General features: G+C 49.0%; 1 protein-coding gene across 15 annotated transcripts in view; it reads left to right on the forward strand.

Moving 5' to 3' along the window:
- COL27A1 (collagen type XXVII alpha 1 chain) overlaps positions 1-13,074 on the forward strand; it is a 69,269-nt gene that overhangs the window by 22,465 nt on the left and 33,730 nt on the right. For 14 of the 15 annotated variants that reach the window (XM_065854046.2, XM_071817284.1, XM_071817280.1 and 11 more), the window contains exons 5-8: positions 1,227-1,370; positions 3,285-3,326; positions 11,053-11,317; positions 11,402-11,811. In XM_065854046.2, coding sequence (XP_065710118.2) covers positions 1,227-1,370; positions 3,285-3,326; positions 11,053-11,317; positions 11,402-11,811 — 861 coding nt within the window. The remainder of the gene's footprint in view (positions 1-1,226; positions 1,371-3,284; positions 3,327-11,052; positions 11,318-11,401; positions 11,812-13,074) is intronic. The other variant, XM_071817272.1, reaches the window with a different exon arrangement.

Here is a 13,074-nt window from a genome sequence, read left to right on the forward strand (position 1 = left end):
TCTGAAGGTCTTCTCCATTCCTGTGTGGTACCTCTTTCCTTGTCCTTGGTTCATAGTGGGCTGCCCACCTGCTCCAGCCTGAGGATGAAGGTTTGAGCTCATTTAGCGAGGTTCAGCTGGCACCTTGGACATGCTCCTCTCTGCTTTTGCTGCTGCTGGGAGGCAGCAGAGGAGCACTGGGTGGACAGAGGCAGCTCAAATGTTCCCCTGAACAGTTGTGGTGTGCAGAAAAGCTGCTTGAGCATCAGTGGTGCTGTGTTGCTAACTAATTATTTCAGTTGCCCTGAGCTTAATGAAGGAAATGTGAAAACAGCCTAGTGAGGTAGGGAGTCATAGAATCATAGAATGATTTGGGTTGGAAAGGAGCTTAAAGCTCATCCAGTGCCACCAGGGACATCTTCACCAGCTCAGGTTGCTCAGAGCCCCGTCCAGCCTGGCCTGGGATGTCTCCAGGAATGGTTCATCCACCACCTCTCTGGCCAACCTGGGCCAGGCTCTCACCACCCTCATGGGGAAGAAAAAGCCTTTTTTAAATCAGTTTTGATTCTGACAGGTGCAGAACCTTGGAGGCTGGCATTTTGCCTTATGCAGACAAACAGGCATCTCTGTGTATCTACCTGCCTCCCTCCTCTGTTTGCTGGTCTGTGCTGGGAGTCCAATATCGTGCTTTGTTTATCTTTGTTAAATCTTCTCCTATACAGAATATTTTCTCTTTGTTCTCTCTCCTCGTACACCCTTGTTTCCAGCAGGGCTTTTGCTGCCACTGTGCAGTCCCCAGTGAGCAGCCCTTGCTCAGAGCCCTGCTGTCTGGGTGTGCGAGGGTGATGGAGGAGGTTCAAACCGTATCTGCCTGCAGACATCCAGCTGTCACCCTGTTGAGGAGTCCTTTGGGTACCCCCTGCACTGGGGTTCTGTGCAGGCTGGCCCAGGGAAGGGTGCTCTTTTGGGAATAAAGAGTAAGGGCCTGATCCTGCAGTGTGCTTAGCATCCTTTGAATCCTCGCTCTTAGTTAATTCAAGAGTAGCTTGCACATTGCTGCCTCTTAGCAATGTTCCCAGAATATTTGCATCCAGCTCCTGAAGATGGGGAGTAAATGCTGATTGCCTAAACCAGCCTGTTAAGAAGTCTGTGGCTGTGAGAGGCTGGAGACCCTTGCTCAGACCTTTCCTGCTCCTCTGGAGGAAACATGTGGTGAAACTGTGGTTTCTGTGTCTCTTCCTCCCCAGGGTGCTCTACAGCAACTGACGTTTGTGATGGGAGACCCAGCAGCCGCCGGCGAGCACTGCCGCAGCTACAACGCAACGTGCACAAACTCCTTCAACCTCAACCGCTCTGGTTCCCCATGGGAGCTTCCACCAGCCTGGCCAGAGGTGTGTCTGGGAGCACCTGACAAATTTGGGGGTTGCTGGTCCAAGATCTTCTTTTCAGTATTAGGAAAAAAATCTTCATGGAAAGGGTTGTCAGGCATTGGAACAGGCTGCCCAGGGCAGTGGTGGAGTCACCATCCCTGGAGGGGTTTAAAAGGCTTTTGGATGAGGTTCTTAGGGACATGGGTTAGTGCTAGAGTTAGGTTATGGTTGGACTTGATGATCCTGAGGGTCTCTTCCAACGGAAATGATTCTATGATTCAAATGAAAGGACCAACCCAAGGCGTTAGTGCAGCCTGGAATCACTTGGGTCTGCAGCTGGAGTTGAGATGTGGGGAGATGATGGTGGCCAGCACATGGGTGGTTCTTCTTTCACCATCCAAACCCACCTTTCAGGTCATAGATGGGTTTGGTGCAGTTGAAGGATGAGTTAGAGGGAGAGTTTCTGAGCCAAAGTAAGCCCGTGTGTGTGTGTGACTGTGTGTGCTCATGTGTTCAACATAGCAAAGTTTTGAGTAGCTGTTGAGTAATGCTGCAGCTGGAGCTTTGCTTCTGGGAAAGGGTGAAAGCAATGGGGAAGGGTACAGCAATTTGAAATTCTTGCTCCCTGCCAGCAGGATTGCTGCATTGCACCCTTTGCATTGTCCTTTCAAAGCTGTTTTGTTTGCTGGAAAGCGGAAATTTTGTGCATTTTCCTTTTATTACACTGTTCAGCAATTTTTCAAGAAATACATCTGGGCCAAAAAGCCCAGATCACGCAATAAATCCCCAGAGACGCAAAGCACCCAGGCTTTGTGTGGGAGCTGGAGTTGGCCCAGGGAGACACCTTGTCTCTCCAGACCGAGTGTCTGGAAGGGCCTCCGGGCTGCCTGGCAGAGGTTCGGGAATGTCCATGTTTGGCACAAACCTCCCATGTGTCATCCCCTTTTCTGATGCTCTAGCGAGGAGCTGGGAAGGGGCAGTGTCACGGGAGGGAACTGGGTGTAGGATAGGGCATCTGCCCTCTCTGGGTCCTGCCCAAAGTTTCTTTCCCCTGGAGTCCTGGTGCTGGCAGGTCCAGGCAGCAAAGGGACCGGTGACACCACCCAGTGTCACCACAGTCCTACAGTAATGGCTCCATTCCCCAGCATGGGCTGCATCAGTTTCCATGTTTATTATTTTAAGAGGAGGATTTTAGGAAAGCCCTGATCATAAGGGATTACCTGGAGCTGGCTTTTGCAGGGAGCAAGTGCAGAGAAGGGCAAGTGTGTGGTGCAGAGGAGGGATGAGCAGCTCAGGCTGGTTGTCCGCCTGCTCCAAGAGAGATCAGTGTGTCTGAGCTACCAGAAAACACAGCCCATGGTCATCCCCAAAATGCTGCCTGGCATTTCTCTTGCTGACAGCCCTTAGGTACTGTCTGTAGCTCTGAGATAAATTGGATTCACTTCCTAGATCTGAGAAGACAAGACGCTGATTTAAAAGATACAGGATGTGTCCTCTGAGCCTGCAAGGTGATGGGCTCCTTTTAACCTGCTCTTAATATCTGTATTATCCTATGCTTTATAGACCTGGAGCACTCACCTGAGTGATTCCAGTGGTTTACCCAGCAGGGAGATGGTTTTATTTTAAGCATCAGTGAGTTGACTGCAAGTGGGAACCCACAGGATCATTCTGCCCCATATCACACCAGTTCCCGTCCCTTGGGGGCCTTCCTTCAGGCTGATTAGCTTCAGAAACAAAGGAAACCACAAGAACCACCCAAAGACTCCAGAGGTTTAATGGGAAGCCGTTCTGTCGTGTTGTTATGAATTGCTGGTTCCCAGTGTGCATTCCCAGGATGTTTCCCGTGCTGGAGCCAGCAATAAGCACATGCTGAAGTCAACGCAAGTCCTTGGGCAGTGATATTTTTCCTCTTTCTTTCTCTCTCCAACTGTTTAGGTGCCCAATGAAACCAATGAAATTCAGGACTCATCTGCTCAGGTACGTCTGTCCTGCATTGCTGCAGGGGGTATGTGCAGGGAGCCCCCTCCCCAGGTCCCTCTGGTGTGTGTCACTGGCTTTATGGCTCCTGGAGAAATGAGTTTCTCTAATGAGCAATCTGCTAAAAAGCTAAAATACCCAAGCAAGGCTACAAGATACGATTTTCTTTATTGCAACATCTCTCTTTAGTAGTTTAAATATAAGTTGTAGTGAGGAGGGTGTTGGTCGCTTTTCCCAAGTAACAAGCAACAGGATGAGAGGAAATGGCCTCAAGTTGCACCAGGAGGATTGAGGTTGCATCTTGGGAGCAATTTCTTCACAGAAAGGGCTGTGGGGCATTGGAACAGGCTGCCCAGGGCAGTGCTGGAGTCACCATCCCTGGAGGGTTGGACAGATGGAGATGAGGTTCTCAGGGACATGGGGCAGTGCCAGGGTGGATTATGGTTGAACTCGATGGTCTTGAGGGTCTCTTCCAACCAAAATGATTCTATGTCTTTGAGCATGTGGAGGCCAGGTTTAGTTTAGGTGACCTTCCTGAGTGTTTGCATTGAGCCCAAGAGGGGTGGTGTAGTGCAGGTGATGATGAGACGGATCAGGCCACTGCCTGCAGCTTGGAGAGAAGGAAATGGTGAGGTGGGAGGGGGTGGCAGGTCTCTTGCATGGCACAGGAAAAAGCAGGAGGCTGGATGACTGATGCTTCCACCCATGTGTGGGATGTAAGACCTGCTGCTGGCCGTGGGTGTGATTCTGGGGTTGCGGGGCATCACGCTGCCTTGGCTCCCCAGGAGTCCGGTGATGGGAGGGAGGTGTGTGCTCCCAGGTCCCACTGGTGCTCGCGGGGTGGGGGCTGCCTCCTCCTCCTCGGAGCTGCTCTGGCATCTGTAGAATATGTCTCCAGATCTTCCACATACGTCAGGGAAAATGAGCGATTGCTGGGAGTGAGGCAGGCTGCAAGTCCTTTAAGTTTCTGCTTTATTTGCGATTTCCAGCCAAGGTTTATTTTTCAAGTTCACGCGAACAGACATCCTGAGGGGGAAGCCTGCCAGCAGATGTGAACTGAGATTTTTGTATGTGTGACTGAGCAGTAAGGAGTCCTTTCCCATTCCCCCTCACCCTCCCAGGTGTCACCATTAACTATTTGAGGCTGGTCTCTGTTCTCACACCTGGTTTAAACTGTCTGGCTACACCTTGCTAACTGCTTTGTGCAAACTACTCTTCACATATGGCCAAGTGGCCTTTCGTAGCTGGTCCCTACTGGGCGCTCTGGAGTTTAATTGGGATACAGCAGCGGCCAGGCTCCCAGCTCATGGGTCAGGTTTCTGATGCTGATAATGAACCAAGATGGCAAAATCGCTCTTCCTGAGTGTGTCTGAAAGGTGGTCCCTGGCTCCCTGAGGTTAGTCTTCAGTCCCGATGGATCCTGTTTAGGATGCGCCCCCATCCGATGCTCGTTCGGCAGCTGGTTTTGCTGGCAGTGGTTCTCTCAGCGACTGGTGTGAATTGGTGAGATGTTGCCGTAATAAGAAAAACGGTGCAATTCATAGGTCTACAAGGGAAGACTAATGATATTGTGGGTTTGGGACAAGTTTATTTTTCGAGCACTTAATCAGGACCAGAGACGCCTCAGGATCTTTGACGTTTGGATTTATTAAAAGACAAAAATGCGCTACTAACACGTTACAGTTTGAAAATAATGAAAAGCAGATCAGCTCTGCTGCAGGGACAATCCGAAGCTACGTTTTGTAGTTAGGCTTTCTGTGCCTTTGTTCATTTAGAAGTATAATAATTTTGTATATTGATGAATTCCTTAATTGCTAATTAGAGCTAAATAATTTTGGAGGGCTAGGGTGATGGTGGGGGAAGATGTAAGTTGATGAAGGCAATAGATTAGATGTTTGATACCGGTGAATTATACCTGAATTGAAGTCTTCTCCTTTTGTGATAGTTTATTTTTTTTGAGACGTTGGTTTTAATTTATGAATAATCTTCAAGCAATGGATGGTATTGAGCCACTTCTGCCTTTTGTCTTCTATTTGTCTGCCTGTACTAAATGTGAGCAAGAGGGCTGAGCTGATGACTAAACTGAATGGCTTTTGCCAAAGCAATTTAATCCGGGTTCTGAAAGCCATTCAACCAAAAGTCAAATAAAGCTTAAATCCTACTGATTTCCAAAGAGGCAAAATGTCACAGGTTTAATTATCTGGACAGTTCAAGCTACTTCTGAGATTATTTCTTGATATGAAAATGCAGTGAAAGCTCTCTGAAAATGCTCGGTTTGTCCACGGCATGTCTGTTCTTTCATGCTCAGGTTTGTTATTGAGCAAAATTGGTGTTGCAGCCACTCGTTCAGTCTCAATCAATCCTAAAACTGCTGGTAGCTCCTTAAATAATTGCAGCTCAGTAGTGACCAACACGGTCACTGAGCCCACAAATGCAGCATTTCAGCAGTGGGGGCTGCTCGTTCCTCCTCCTTGCCATTGTTTTGCTCTTCGTAACTATAAAAACCCAAGGTAGGTCTCTTATTAACGTCTGAGCGCTTCTGCAAGGATTCAAAACTTTCAATCTGGGCTCTGTTGTTAGAGCTTGGCGAGAGTCTTATTTAGCAGCGTGGCATTTTTCCAGTTAGCGGGTGGCCTGACTCCACGGTGATGGGCTGGGAGGAGTAACGGGGCAGATCTTCAGCCCAAAAGGGGAATTGCGGAGTGAGGCTGATATCGCTGGTTTAGCTTCCTGACGCGTGTCAGCCGGCAGCCAGGGAACTCCTTGCAAATGAGTTTTCAGAAGCACTTCCAGGGAGCAGGAGGCCAAATAAACCAGAAGAGCATGTGGGCGAATGCTTGTCTCTGCTCCTGGGTTTGCACATGCTTGAAGAGGAGGAGCTGCTCCTGTGTGGCACGATTCATGAGTGTGTATTTCAGCTGGGTCCAGCAGAGAATATGGACCAGAATGAGCTTGGACATTACTATGAACTGGATGTCAAAAAAATTCATTGTGATGTTTTGTTGCTTGCTACCAAGTCTGAGTTTTAACTAAAAATTATTTTGTTGTTGAGGTTTTAAAATATCCAATGTACACAGTAAAAATGTTACTGTACAGGATTGGATCATTAGTTTTTGATCATACCAAGAAACATTCCAGTTGAAAAAAGCAAATCACAATGTGGTGCTCTTGATGATTAAGAGCCTTGAAAAACGCTCTACCAAGCCTGACTTAGCTGAAAACTACAGCAGCTCATTACTCCAGTTGTCTGGGCTCCCGTAGAGACGTTCGGAGCTGGGTTTTCACCTTTTTGCTGGTTAGGAAGTCAGTTGAGTTTTTGGATCATGGTATTGAGCCCTATGAACTGAAAAGCCCTCCAGAAGTCTAGAATCATTACGTCAATGCTGTTATCTTTGTCAACAAACTGCTCTTAATCTCATCAACCAAGATACCAAGCTACATGGCAACTCTTTTCAAAACCGTGGCATTAATTGCATTATCTGTGGTTCATTTATTAATGAGCCTCCTATCAGTTGCTCTGTTGTTTTGTTTGGGCTCAGCTTTGGGGGAGAGGTCTGTAATTACTCGAGGTCTCCCCCGTTTGCCTTTTTTTTTGCATATTGGCACAACATGAAGCTTTTTCCCAATCCCCTGGAACTTCTCCAGATTTCTGTGCCAAATAAGAAAAAAATATCAGTGTTTGTGTTTGGCAGAGCTTGCTATTTTAACGCTTTGTAGTTTGAATTATGGGGATGTGATTGAGAAACCCCCCTTCCTCCTTGTCACTTCTGGAATGGAAAGTATTTTGTTGTCATCTGGATTTTCCCAGATGTGGACAGAAATGTGGCTCCCCCAGCTCCATCTTCCCCGTGTGCTGCAAGGGGGGACGGCTGGGTCAGAGCTTTGTTGCATCCTCCTTGCCCAAGTCAATTGTCTACAAATCACAGACTCTGCATTGCTTGTCACGTGCCAAATCTCTTTGTGTTCTGTTTTATGACAGATCATCCATAATGGCTGCTTTCAGTTTGTGCTCATTCCCCACTTCCCGTATCTAATTTCTGGAGGGTTGTAAACCCCCATGCCTTCTGCCTCAACTCTCATGCTTTTGGGCAACTCCTGAGCTGTTTAAAACAGTTCCAAATTTGTCTTTCTCAGCTGGTTCTTCTCTAAATTTGGCCTATTTAAAGGAGCAGCCATGTGTGCTATTGATTTTGGCTTTTTATTCTGTTTACACAGAACCTATATAATTCGGTCGTGATTACTTATGCCGAAGAGACCAGTAACTTTTAGCTTAGAGACCCATTTCCCCTGAGCTCGTCAGATGAGAGTTTCCAGTACAGACCTTTCCCATGCCAGATGTTGAAGTCAAATTAAAATAATGCACGTCTGCAATGTGTAGAATTCAAGGCTGCAGTAAAAAAAACATTTAAACCCGGTGTTTCACGAAAGTGGGGACAGAGCTCAAGCCACCATACTGTTCCTTACCTTATGCCATCTGCCAGCTGTGCATTAGATGTCTTACCCATGGGTGACCTTCCTTTGAAGAACTGGCTTTTAAATCTGTGGCTTTGCAGAGTTGTTTTCATGAGGCATCTTTTTAAAGCCAGATCTCCCTTTGTCCTTTGCCTGTCAAATGATTTCTGGTTAATGATGCCCATGGGCTTAATCATCCAACCCCGTGGTGCTTGGTGGAGCAGAGAGGTACCGATATCTTTCATTAATTTCCCTCTTTAAGATGCACAGAGTGAAGCACCAAGTTCTCTTACAAGCGGCTGTGACTGAAACTTTTCAATGCTGTGGTTTCATGTGTTACAAAATGTGTTTTAAGGAAATTAGCGCTTGGGTCAAAGCTGCCGAAGTTGTTGGTTGAGGGATAAATACAGATCAGGTTGAAAAGCTGAAGTACTTTGTGGGTTTTTTTTCCACCATTAAAGCTATATTTCAAGACTGGCTTTAATAAGAAAACTCCCAAAAGCAACAAAAATGTAATAACAAACCCATACTACTTAAAAAATTATTTTTTTAAAATAAAAACTAAATTCTTATTTCAACTTGTAAAGAAATGGTTGTGGTTTTTACCACCTCTGGAGATTGTGGCACAGAGAACAAATATTCACGTTTCTCCCTTTGAGGAACCTGCTGTCGACGGTGACAGTCACCCAGGTGGTCATATATCTCTGCTCACATTTGTCCTCCTCTTAGGGGTTTATCTGGGTGTATAAATGAGGAATGGGGCTGTTGAGGTCCTCTCCAAAGGGGCTTCTCAGACCTGGCAGGGACCTGCTGTGGTCGTGCTGTCCTGGCCGGGCATGGAGGACCATGGTTATGCTCAGGAGCACCTGCATGGACTTGGGCTCCAAACCTCAAGCAGATCCTCCTTCTAGCTAAAAGAAGGTGGGGTGGAGGCCTGACTTGTAGGATGGCAGGTGATGTCAGGGCAGGATTGGTTGCATCAGGGACCCAATTTTGTCATGCCTTCAGGCGAACGTTTACAGGCACATGTCAGCATCTCTCTGAGGACATCTGCTACTGGTGGTGTGTGATGGGGTCAAGGAAGGGGTCTTAGAAACCTCCTGTCTGCTTTCATGAGGGGTTTGATGGGACCCCTGCAGCTTCCCCTGGGACTTTAAGGTACATCTAGGCATCAGGTGGCTTCTCTTATTTTGGCAGTTTAACGGCAAAAATAATAATTAAAAAAAAAATACTCCTGTGTAACAACGCATTGAGTTTAAGATCTTTCTTGCTACAGACATTCACATGGCAGACCGTAGAAATCTGAGCCCAGTCTCCATGGCAGCAGCCAGTGCTGCAGATGAGAAAATGTCCTGAAAAACCCTCCAGCATCTCCTGGCCAGTGGGTCCTGGGGACCAGGGCAGGTCACTGCTCGCCCTGGGGATCCTCCTTGTGCGGTGGATGCCTGGGAAGACGCGTTGCCTTGGGCTCCTCTTGGAGATGGATGCGTGTGACTGAGTCCATGTGTGAGCAGGGAATGGGGACTCATCCAGCGAGGTTTTTCTGGAGGGATTGTAGCAGAGGGCTACAAAGATGCTGAGGGGTCTGTAGCATCTTTCTTGTAAGGAAAGGCTGAGAGAGCTGGGGCTGTTCAGCTGGAGAAGCTGAGAGGGATCTTATTGATGCCAATAAATGCTTCCAGGGTGGGTGTCAGAGGATGGACCAGATTCTGTTCAGTGGTGCCCAGTGACAGGGTGAGTGGCAGCAGGCACAGACTGAAGCACAGGAGGCTCCATCTGAACATGAGGAGAAACTTTTTTACTTTGAGGTGCCAGAGCCTGGCCCAGGCTGCCCAGAGCGGGTGTGGAGTCTCCTCTGAGACATTCAAACCCGCCTGGACCGACCTGTGTGATCTGCTCTGTGACCCTGCGTTAGCAGGGGTTGGACTGGGTCCTTATCTGCAGAATCACCAGTCCTGGCAGTGCAGCTGGTGTTTTTTCTGCTTACTGTTCATACAAATCCAACTTGGTGCTCCCAAGTGAACATGCGTCTTGGGTCCATGGTGCAACACTGAAGCAGAGCCAAGTAATGGGTTCAGTCACCAGAAGATAGGATGGGAAGGATACTCCATATCTCCTCGTGTGGCTGCATTCCCCTTCTGCAGCCCCGCAAGGCAAGCGTGGGCCTGCATCTCCCTCTAGTGACTTCTCACAGACTATCTCTCCATCAGCTGCCTAGCACCAGCACCAAGGAGTCACCAGCCAGGGCTGAGGTCCCACCAGCTCTTCTGGGTGCCATGCCCTGGATTGTCCGTTCCCCATGGAGCTCAGTGGGAGTGTGGAGCAAGCTCTGTGTGGGGTGGTGGAAATGCTGATGGAGAGGTGACGGTCCTTCACAGCCACCAACCGACCCAATGCTGGTCTGTGGTTCAGTGTGCAAGCCCAGTCTGAGGCACTTAGACTGATCCCAGGTGTAAAACCAATGTATATTTTAGATGCAGGTAAACTCTTTAAAATTTAACTCTGTCTCCATATTCAGCACTTTCATCTTGAGTGTAGATATTTCTATTGATATTGCCGTTTCTCTCCATCCATGGTGCCCAGGCTCTGCTGGTGGTTGTGGGACTGACAGAGCTATTGTGGCCTGGGACCATTTATCATGGCAGCTGAAGACAGAAGGAGTCCCTTGCAAGTCATTGCCTTAAATTAATTTGCTGCAAGCATCCAGGAGGCTCCACTTGTGTCTGCCTTCCCTTCCCAACCCTTGGAGATCTGCCGGGAGCACCATTGCAGCTGCTTGGCTGGGGATGAGATGTGTGCTGGGGGCTGCAGCTCCTGTGCTGTTCCCTTGAGACCACCAGGAGCCTTGAAATATGTAGAAGCAGCAAAATCAAAGGCTGAAGCAACAGCCTGATCCCTAGTGTAGCTCTATACATTTGCTTTAATGGTTTTAATAATTGCTCTCAAGCTTGGATTTCTGTCATTAAGCTTTTCTCCCGATGCCCCTCCAGTACAGAAAATTGTGGGGGAGGATCATGGCAGTGGGAGGTTCGTGTGAGCGTGGTCCATGCGGAGAACTGGCTTGTGTCCCTTGTGGAGGGTGAGTTTTGTTTTGCACGTGGCTGAACCAAGCTGCCCATCACCAACCAGCTTCCCTGGGGCTCACAAGCCCTGGGCTGCTCTGTGTCCGGGGGGGACCTGTGTCTGCAGGAAATTAAGAATCACAAAGTGTGTTGAGTGAGGAGGAGGGGAAGTGAAAACTCAAAATTTCCTTTTTTTCCTATTTTCTTTTCAGGACTCCAGACTCACTGAGTCAGGTTTGACCCTGGGGCCACCTTGGGCATGGGAGAACACCCAGGAGACCCTCAACTTCCAGCCCGATGGGAGCGACCTCACTTCACCCTCTGCCACCGAGATGCCGTCAGCTGAGGATGAGGAGGACGATGGCCTCTCTATTGAGGATGAAGGGTTTGAGCTGTTGAACTCCACCTATAATAAAATCACTGGCCCCGGCAGGCCAGGGCTCGACAAAAGCATCCTGCGGGTCACTGGTAGTTATGGTGGGTCCATAGTCATGGCTTTCTTCGTTTCTCCTGTGCGCTGTCATGATGTCTGAGTACCTGATGATGCTTTTGTCCACCCAGGACCCTCCACGAAAACACACAAAGCAGCCAAGAAGGAACGTGCCTCTGAGCCCTGGGAGGAGAACGTCACCACGGAGAAGCTGAGGGGCGACGCGGGCACCTGGCGGCAGCTCTTGCCCGGCAAACCCGGTGATGCCATCACCGACCTGGATGTGCCAACCACCTTCACCAAGGTCTCCCCATCAGCACGTCAGGCAGCCACCCCCAAAGGAGATGTGCTTCAAGGTTCCCTGGGGACAGGGTCCACGGCGGGTGTCCCAGAGCATCCTCCAGTAGCAACCAACCCTGATGTCCCAGGGTTTGGGGATGGTGCTGCCCACCCAGAACAGCCCATCTCACCAGTGGGACACGGGCAGCAGGGTCACGTGAAGCCAGGACCACCAGGGCTGCCAGGACCACCGGGGCTGCCGGTGAGTGGTGGAGGCGATGGCTGTGGGAGGGAGGGATGGGTGGTGGTGTGTCCTCTCCGCCAGGGTGGGTGGTGGGCACCTTGCAATGGGAAACTGGGCAGGGAATATGCTGTGTGGGCAACATGTGTCTGTGCACCAGCCTGGCCCTGCAAGAGGGTTTTGTGATGTCTGTGGAAATGTTTTTAAACTAAAGGAGGGAGATTCAGGCTGGACATGAGGAAGAAATTGTTGTCCCTGAGGGTGGTGAGAGCCTGGCCCAGGTTGGCCAGAGAGGTGGTGGATGAACCATCCCTGGAGACATCCCAGGCCAGGCTGGACGGGGCTCTGAGCAACCTGAGCTGGTGAAGATGTCCCTGCTCATGGCGGGGGTGGCACTGGGGAAGCTGGGAAGGTCCCTTCAACCCACACGGTTCTGTGATTCTATGATTCCCTTAACCCCACTGCCCTAGAGCTGGTCTCAAGTCATTTAGCCAGTTGCTGGCCTTTATTTCCCTCTGTCCTGCCCAGAGGCATCTCCTCCAACCCCTGTCCCCGCAGCAAACCCCAGGTGTCAGCCCACAGCCTCCCCTGGCATCACTGTCCTTTGCTTCTCTACCATAGCGACACCCAAAAACTTGTGGTAGTTCAGAGCAGAGCATTGAATTTGTTGTGAAATATAATGTTTTGATTGTTTTTCAGATTATTCATCCATTGTAGCAGATGAAAAACAAGGTGAATGTAAAAAAATCTGTAAACTTAGATAAATCTTCATTGAGAAGTAACTGAAAAAATGTTTTTACATTTTTTTCCCCCATATTCATTTCTTCTGCCAAAATTATTTCCTTGCTTTGGCTAAATTTTCTTAACAATTCCTCTAGAAAATTACATTTTATTTACCCAGTGCCACTGCCAGAAGTGACCATGGGCACCTTCTCCTTTTCGCAGGCAGACACCCACATGAAAGGTGTCTGGGATGCCCTGAGCTCAGGGCTGCCTGGGAGGGTTCATCTGGGGGCTTCAGGACAGGTCTCCATGCACAATTAATTTTATGGCTCTATTTGAGGGTCCTGGCGCTAAATCCGTCATCAATGAGCCAGACTTTGCAGGATACTGGTTAAATTTAGGAACGCCAGCTTCCCCATCGAGCCGTCTCCGTGCTCTTGCAGCCATTGCCTGCAAAATATAGAAGAAAATAGCAAAAGGAGCAGATGCTGAAGGATGAAAAAATCCCGGGAGTGAAGGAAACATCACGGCGTTTGACAGCCCTGCTGTCAGCCAGCGGGA

The sequence above is a fragment of the Patagioenas fasciata genome, chromosome 20 (genome assembly GCF_037038585.1).
Source record: "Patagioenas fasciata isolate bPatFas1 chromosome 20, bPatFas1.hap1, whole genome shotgun sequence".
Taxonomy (NCBI): domain Eukaryota; kingdom Metazoa; phylum Chordata; class Aves; order Columbiformes; family Columbidae; genus Patagioenas; species Patagioenas fasciata.